Below are 9,096 nucleotides of genomic sequence, written 5' to 3' on the forward strand. Positions count from 1 at the left end.
TCCTTCATGAAGAGCCAATGTTCAGTTAGCCTGGAAGAGGAAAAAAAATTAATGCAAGAGAGAGAGGTCATAGAGAATGTCATTGAGAAACAGTGGAAAGATTGGGACAGAGAAGCAGTAAGAGCTTGGTTCTAGAAAGGGGCACAGAATGTGGAGGTAGGGTGCGGGAGAAGACAGATGACTGAGGTGCTTATAAAATACTGTCTGTGACTGTTCTTGATGTGAATGGTTGCTCTCAGTTTCCCATTTGTTTTTTCTCCATAGTCAGTGTGGAAGCACTACAAGATAACTTCAGGTTGCAACTTGAAGTTGTATAGGTACGAGTTGTCAGAAGAACCAAACTAAAAAAGATTTCAAACTCAAACTGCCCACCAAAATAAAAGGAAATAAAATAATACCCCATGAAAAAGAAGTATTTTGCTGCTAGAAAAGAAGAAACAACAACAAAAAGAATCAACAAAGTAAAATAAAAGGATAAAGGCTAAATTAAATCCCTAGCTATATGCCATATAATTAACTTATATTAAAATATTCTGAATTCTAATTTAAGAATTATACCAAGGTAAATTGCTATCAATACTTTTTGTGTTTATCCTATTTCTTCCTAGATCTTACTTTAGCAAATAATTAATTTGGGCTCAGAAAGAGAATCTCCTGTGGTATATAAAAACTACCCCAAACTCTTAAAAACATATTAATATGTATCTAATATGCCTCGATAGCCATGAAACACTAGAGAAAGTACTTGCAAAGTACATAACTCTGTAAGTTAAAACTTCTTTAAAATGAATCATTTGTCTCCAAGTCCTTAAAGCACAAAGGTAACTTTGGAATAACTTAAACATAATTTTCTTTTATTTTTTTCATTTTTTCGAAGCTGGAAATGGGGAGGCAGTCAGACAGACTCCCGCATGCGCCCGACCGGGATCCACCCAGCACGCCCACCAGGAGGCGATGCTCTGCCCCTCTGGGGCGTTGCTCTATTGCATCCAGAGCCATTCTAGTGCCTGAGGCAGAGGCCACAGAGCCATCCTCAGCGCCCAGGCCATCTTTGCTCCAATGGAGCCTCAGCTGCGGGAGGGGAAGAGAGAGAGAGGAAGGAGAGGGGGAGGGGTGAAGAAGCAGATGGGCACCTCTCCTGTGTGCCCTGGGCAGTAATCGAACCCAGGACTCCTGCACACCAGGCCAACGCTCTACCACTGAGCCAACCGGCCAGGGCCAACTTACATAATTTTCAACGTTGTCCTTTTGGTTATGATTATTCTATCAAATTCTGCCATGTCTTAGAATAAATATGTGGGGATGGAGAAACGATAGAGAAAAAGGTAGTCATACATGTTGGGCAGCAAATGTTTTCTAAAGGAATGATCTTACATAATCAGTTTCTGATTAGTAAATTTTTAATAAAAGCTCCAAAAAGTATAACTGTAGAATTCTATTTACTTGAGTACTTCCCAGGGGCAAAGCAGAGGAGTAAAATATTGTGAAGCTTTTGTAAATGATACAGTGTTTTTAAGTCATTTCATTCATTCTATTAAAATTTCATTTCACAAACTATGCTATAGTTACATAAATAGATTACTAAATAAAATAAAGGAATCCTCGCACTAACAAATCATAGTATTTTCATTTGTTTATGTTTTCTTCTAGTTTAGCTCATTATACAAACATTTCTCCTTAGCTTTCTCACCTAGTTGCAATTCTCTGTTCTCCTTCCCTCTCTTAATATTGTGGGCATCTCTTCATATTGATCATGTTGTATGGTTATGTAATATTCCATCGAATGTCTTCTAATCCCATATTATTGGAATTTAAATTATTTAAATCCTACCTTCTTCTAAACATTTTTTTTTTTTACCCAATGCCAAAAAATAATACCAACATTAAAACTTGACATTAAGTACCTTCGCCTTATCACTTTAGATTTATGACCTTTAGACCCAAGGCATTCTGGAGAGATGGACAGACTTCACTTCCCTTTTCACCTGTGGTTAAAAATACCCTACTATGTTTGGTTTCTCTTAAGATCCTCTAAGAAAGATCTTTTCAACCAATGTCATAATTATTTTTTAAAGGGATTTGTTAGTGGCACCTTGTTGCTGTTAAATTTGGTGGAGGGGGTGCTATTCTAAAGTTGAATAAAAGAAAATACATAAAAACAAAATAGCTTTTATGATATATACTTGTACCTTTTGTGTTTTTATGCCTGAGATAAGCTTTTTTTAACGTTAGTGCATATTTTTCGCTGCTTATTGCTGGTGATGCTGAGGCTGTTGGCAGTGTCCTCATGCATCTGGAGAGGTTCCACGTTCTCTGGCGAGCACAATGGTGATGAAACAATTAAGGTATTTTTCAGTCCACCATTAGGTACCACAATAGCCACAGCATCTCGTTTCAGCTATTTTTACATGTATTATATAAGCAGTATCTATAATTCCCAATTTTAAAAAATATTTGAGATGTTGGTCATTTGCTTAGAAACGTTTTTAGAAAGCATATTAGAAAATGACAGACAAAAGCATTAATTGATGATGGTTTAATAAATAAGAGTATGCAATTAGTGAATCTTTAAAAGGCTGTTCTCACATGGAGGATTATTTTTGTAGAATTGTATACTTTAAGGCTTTACTTTTATACTTATTGCTAGATCATTATATCTAATTATTTTGACCATTTATTCAAATAATAAACCTCCAAGTCTGAATATTTATAGTGAAGAATGAGTTTGGAGAAAGGAAAATAATTATATGTCTTTCTTTCCCGGCTATTTTATTCTGCCTGCTATCAGAGTACAAAAATATACATTCACATCCTCTGTTGTGTTGTATTCTTGGATCATACAGATTTAGTTACAATACACACACAGGTCAGCCAGAGTTAAAAGACTGAAAAGAATGAAAACTACAAATGAGGACAGATGAACAATACATTCTGTAATGATAAAACAGGTGTTTTGAAAGATAAACAGTGTTCAAAATCAAAGGAGACTTAAATACTTTTGCGTCCCTAATTATTGCGATTATTAGACAAAAAGGAAATAGCTTTCAGATGAAATCTTAACTCTGTAATATAACTGAAATACAGAATGTTGAATAGTTCTTTGTTTTCTTTTTTTAGAAAAGCAAACTTTATGAAGGAGAAAATAAACTTTTTTACAGAAACTCTTTTCCTGGTGACATTTTGCAATATTAACATTAATCCTATCATGGTGCTTTTGACAACAGTATAGGATTATTCACCACTCATCATGAATGATTTTGCACGTGCTTCCCAGAATCATACATGCAAAGCTGAGCAGTCTAGGGGTGAGGATGCTAACCTATTATCTGTTTTTGTTTATAGGACGGTGAACTTTGACATAATAAAATACTTGTATGATTTCTTGTGAAAACAAGCTTCAGAGCCATATGGACGCTGTGACAATGACTAAGCCAAGCTGTGTTCATCCAACTACTTAGCGGGCCAGGGAGAGGAGTTCTTTGGCTCCATTGGATTTGTCCGGACAGGTGCCGGCCCAGCATGGAACCCAATGAAATACTCTGATTGGTCTGGGCGGTGTGAGCAGAAGACTGTTTACCAGGGACCCTGGAGTATTTGGAAGCAACGTGTTAATTATAAACAGCAGGGTTTGAGCACAATCTGTTCTACTCTTAATGATGTTATCTTAACACTGCAATTGCCTGAAACCCATTTACTTAGGACTACATTTTGCTGTGAACTATCCCCTGCGCTTTGAAGGTGCCAGCAGCCCTTGTATATAAGCCCAGTCTTTTCACTTCCTCTCCACAGGAGCCTCTGCAGTTGCTTGCCAACGCAGATTTTCCTAAGGCCGCTATTTTAAAAGATCAGAGTTGCAAAATATAATAAATAAACATTCGTTTTAACCCAAGCTTGTACATGCTTATCTTTCAGCCTGCTTTTCTCAAAAAGCAAGATAGTTTGATCAGATAAAGGCCAACTTTCCATCCTAAGCCTACTTGATATAACTAGTGTGTGCTTGTGTAAGGTTTATCTGGTCATTCTTGCAATTAACCACCCAACCTAGCTTTTTCATCTGCATGATAGTGTTCCTTCTTTAATCATTGACCATTAAGTTCCACAATAAACTTTTCCTGTTCTATCCATATGAACCTTGGGTCTGATTTTCTTATCTCTTCATATTTTTAAAGAAGCTTTCTGTTAGGATTTAATGCTTGAAAATTTTGTTTTGAGAAGATTTAAAGTGCTTAATTACAAAGCCTAGTGTAAATTTCAATGATATCTTATTATTTCATTCCTTTCTTGAAGAAAAATTCTTACAATGGTCACTTCCAGATGGGAAGCCATTTAAAAATGTAGTGATTATCAGATTCTCTCTTGATCCAAGAAAATAAATAGTTGTCCACTTGCATTTATTTAAAAGTAGTAAGTAGTGAGAGAAGACTGAAATTCCTTATTGTCTCCCTACGTAAGACAGCAAAGAAAGACTTTCTTGCCCAGAGGATGGCATTCACAATGAGGAATACAGCACCTTCATGCTGAGTCTCTTGTTCTACAGAAGATGGTGAAATTTTATGTTCCACAAGATGTTTAGAGAAGCCAGTGTCAGGGAAAAGCCACGTGCACTGCAAATTCAGGCTTAGAGTTCCTGCACATAGAAGTCCATCTATAATTAAAGTAGTGAGGAGAGAGTAAAGAAATAAAATGAACTCATTGTAGTCAAGCTGCTAAAGGACTAAAATGAGGTAGGTTGAGGCATGAGGAAATGAGTATATCTTTAACTCTCCTGGGAACTTCAACTTTTCAGTTGTGCATCAATGCCTATATATACAAACACCCCCCCCCACACACACACATATATATATATATTCCTCTGGAATATATATATCCTATACATAATTCCCTGAAGAACTTAAGAAAATGTTCATGTGTGCAGATGGCCTGACACCTGTTATCTGGACCACCAAAGATTGCCACCTCAAACCAATCCAGAAGCTAAGAATGCAGGACTGATTTTTTTTTCTCAAGAATGATTTTTACTAATAAGAACTCTCAGTTTTTCTCTTTTCTTTGAACACTCTTGGTGTTACCTGGTAGTGTTTTCAATTTGTAAATCCTTAGACCCTTGAATAAAGCTTTGCCAGTTTTTATTTTAGCAAGGCCAGATTCACTTCAGCTTGGGCGACAGTGTGGCTAGCTGATCCAGGAAGACCAATGCCACTTTTGGGGGAGTGTTCAGCCCTCACGGTTTGCTCTGAACTGGTCGGTCTGCTGTGCAGCCTTTTTGTACAGGCTGGGACAAGTGTGCATTTCAAGGGAAAAACTAGCATATTGGAGGGGGAAGAGATCATCAACTAGGGAACGGGAGAAGAACAGAAAGGGAGCAGTTTCTTGTGCCTCCATGGCTTCTCAGTGTTGGCCCCTGTCCGCCGCCTAGCACGCTGCCTGACCTGTGCACTCTGCACTGCCTCATGCTGCAAATTACCTTGTAACCAGATTTTCTCTGCCCCTGACTGGGCCATCAATCACAGCTTTCCTGTTTTATAATTTACTTTCTAAAGGCTTGCTAAATGACTCACTAATTTGATTAATTTGTTTAAATGAAGGCTAACAGCTTAATATGGATATTAGCATTTTACAAGGGTCATCTGCAGATGAATTCTCTAATTGGAAGGTATAAATCTCCCAATTATAGAAGGGAACATAATGATGTGAATTATGCTGGTTGGTAGGCCAGATAGTTTCGTTAGGGGAAGTTCTTAAATTATACTGAGTGTCTGTTCTACCAGCTTAACATGATTAAGGTGGTAGAAGGTTACCAAGCTGTGGGTTTTTACATTTTTCGTATGTGGCTAATCCTCCACTTTTTAAAGCTGGATTTTATTAGAATGACACTGGTTAGCAATTTTACAGGTTTCAGGTGCCCAATTCTACAGCACATCTTTGTACAACTTATTGTGTGTTCACCCCATAATGTAATATATTTTTCAAATGTCTTGCAATTACCATGACCCAGGTATATATAGTACATGGAGGCATTCCTTCCTCTTTTCAATTCAGTTTCAATCCCTGAATTCATTGCTGAAGCAATTCCTTTTGTTGTATCGGAACAGCAAGAAGCAAACAACTTGCCACACACACAATCAATTAGCCAAATTAAGAAATCAAGGAGTCTTTAATGCCGGTGCGCGACCGCACGGAGACCTAAGTCGTTCAAATCAATGCAGTGCTAACTACAGTGTGAGACTGGCTTATGAAGGCAAAATTACATACTGACAGGAATGGGGAGGAAAGGAAACAGCAGTGAAACAAGCTTTCTTACAATGTTTATCTAAAGGGTTAATTCAGGGAGAAACATTCTAAGAATACCTGCAACCTTGCAAAGCTAGCCCAAAGCTAGAGTCTGGGAAACCAGCCTCAAGGCCAGGAATAGGGAGTCTTTTTTAGAAAAATAAGTTCTGCTAAAAGTCTCTTTGTTTTAGAGAAAGTAAGTTCTGCCAAAAATTATTCATATTAAGAACCTTTCGCCTGACCAAGCAGTGGCGCAGTGGATAGAGCATCGGACTGGGATGCAGAGGACCCAGGTTCGAGACCCCGAGGATGCCAGCTTGAGCGCAGGCTCATCTGGTTTGAGCAAAGCTCACCAGCTTGGACCCCTGGCTCAGGCAAGGGGTTACTCGGTCTGCTGTAGCCCCACGGTCAGGGCACATATGAGAAAGCAATCAATGAACAACTAAGGTGTCGCAACATGCAACGAAAAACTAATGATTGATGCTTCTCATCTCTCCATTCCTGTCTGTCTGTCCCTGTCTATCCTTCTCTCTGACTCTGTCTCTGTAAAAACATAAAAAAAAAAACCCTTTTCTATATTTCACTTTTCAATAACTGGAAGGGATTGTGGACCAATAATCACTAAATCCAGGAAGGGCTCAAGTCTTTAGGGCAGCAGTGAAGAATTAGGGCTTGAGTCAAACTAGCTTGGATCAAAATACTGGCTGTATCTCTGCAAGCTGTGTGACTTTAAGCAAATTATTCAATCTCTATGCCTGTTGTATTTTTTATGTTTTTTTTTTTTTTAATTTAATGAGGTGTCATTGGTCAATAAGAGTACAAAGGTTTCAGGTGAACATTTCTATAGCATTTGAACTGTTGATTGCATTGTGTGCCTATTACCCAAAGATCATTTTCTGTCACCATATATATTTGTCCCTCTTTACTCACCTCCCCCACTCCCTCCCCAGGTAACCATTTCACTTTTATCTGTGTTCACAAATCTCAGTTTTATATCCCACCTATGTGAGAAATCATATACTTCTTAGCTTTTTTCATTTACTTATTTCACTTAGTATAATGTTCTCAAGGTCCATATTGTCATAAATAGCAATATATATCATTATTATAATGACATGATTGAAGTGTTCCATTGTGTATATGTACCATATTTTTATCTGATTGTCTATCAAGGGACACTTTGGTTGTTTCCATGTCTTGGCCACCATAAATAATGCTGCAGTGAACACGGGAGTGCATATTTCTTTGCATATCAATGTTTTCAAGTTTTTTGGGTATATACTCAGTAAAGGAATTGCTGGGATGTATGGTAATATTCTATTCTTAATTTTTTGAGAAACCACCATACTGTTTTCCATAATGGCTGTACCAGTTTACATTTCCACGAACAATGAGCAAGGGTTCTTTTTTCTCCACAATCTCTCCAACACTTGTTACTACCTGTCTTGTTGAAAACAGCAAATCTAACAAGTGTGAAGTGGTATCTCATTGTAGTTTTGATTTGCATTTCTCTAATAGCTAAAAAAGATGAGCATCTTTTTATATATCTATTGGCCATTTGTATGTCTTCTTCTGAGAAGTGTTTGTTCAGGTCCTCTCCCCCTTTTTTAATTGGATTGTTTGTTGTTGAACTTTGTGAGTTCTTTATTATATTTTGTATATTAATCCCTTATTGGAGTTGTTCTTTGTGAATATCAACTTCCATTTGGTGGGCTTCCTTTCTGTTTTGTTGATGGTTTCTTTTGCTGTGCAGAAGCCTTTTAGTTTAATAGAGTCCCATTCATTAATTTTTGCTTTTACTTCCCTTGGCTTTGGGATCAAATTTATAAAATGTTCCCAATTGCTAAGGTCCTAAGTTTAGTACCTATGTTTTCTTCGATGTCAGGGGTCGAGAACCTATGGCTCACGAGCCAGATATGGCTCTTTTGATGGCTGCATCTGGCTCACAGACAAATCTTTAATAAAAAAAAAATAACGTTAAAAATATAAAACATTCTCATGTATTACAATGCATTCATTTCCTACCCCTCATGTTCATGGTTGCAGGTGACTGGAGCTAATCACAGCTGTCCTCTGGGACAACACCAAATTTTTATTGGATAATGCATAATGTACATGGGTCGTTGTGAGGTCAGGAAGTAAACTTCCCTTCTTTTAATCAAGTAGTCAGCTAGTTAATTGCAGAAACCCTTTTGACGATGCAGAAAAAAGATGAGGAGTATTGTACTTTTCAGCAGGAATGGACAGAGGAATTCGCCTTTGTGGAGAGAGCAGGTTCTGCAGTGTGTCTAATATGCAATGATAAAATTGCATCGATGAAATGGTCAAATATAAAGCGGCACTTTGACACACACCATACTACATTTGCATAGAAAAGCCAGCGGGGGACAGCAGAAAGAAAGCATGTCAAGAGCGACTGTGAGAGTGCAAGCTAGTCAGCAGCAACTCTGTGTTTGGACCCAACAAGGTGACTGGAATTTGGCTAACTTTGCTAATGCTTTAGCAATTGTGAGAAACGGAAAGCCATTCACAGATGGGGAGTATGCCAAAACATTCATGCTTGATGTTGCCAATGAACTTTTTGAATAAAAACAAGATAAACGAATAAAAGGCATGTATCTGTCAGCAAGAACTGTTCACGAACATACCATCTTGATGGCAAATCAAATTGAGGCAACACAAGTGAAGGACATAAATGCAGCACCATTCTTTTCTCTTGCTTTGGATGAGTCAACAGATGTAAGCCATTTATCCCAGTTCAGTGTGATTGCAAGGTATGCTGTCGGTGATACACTACATGAGGAAAGTCTTGCTGTTTTGCCTATG

At 37.7% G+C, this 9,096-nt stretch overlaps 1 protein-coding gene across 1 annotated transcript in view; it reads left to right on the forward strand.

Moving 5' to 3' along the window:
- The window catches only part of ORC5 (origin recognition complex subunit 5), a 111,443-nt gene extending 107,326 nt beyond the window's left edge, over positions 1-4,117 (forward strand). The window contains exon 14 of the mRNA XM_066354167.1: positions 3,343-4,117. Coding sequence (XP_066210264.1) covers positions 3,343-3,388 — 46 coding nt within the window. The 3' untranslated portion in view covers positions 3,389-4,117. The remainder of the gene's footprint in view (positions 1-3,342) is intronic.
- The last annotated feature ends 4,979 nt before the right edge of the window (positions 4,118-9,096 follow it).

The sequence above is a fragment of the Saccopteryx leptura genome, chromosome 12, assembly GCF_036850995.1.
Source record: "Saccopteryx leptura isolate mSacLep1 chromosome 12, mSacLep1_pri_phased_curated, whole genome shotgun sequence".
Taxonomy (NCBI): domain Eukaryota; kingdom Metazoa; phylum Chordata; class Mammalia; order Chiroptera; family Emballonuridae; genus Saccopteryx; species Saccopteryx leptura.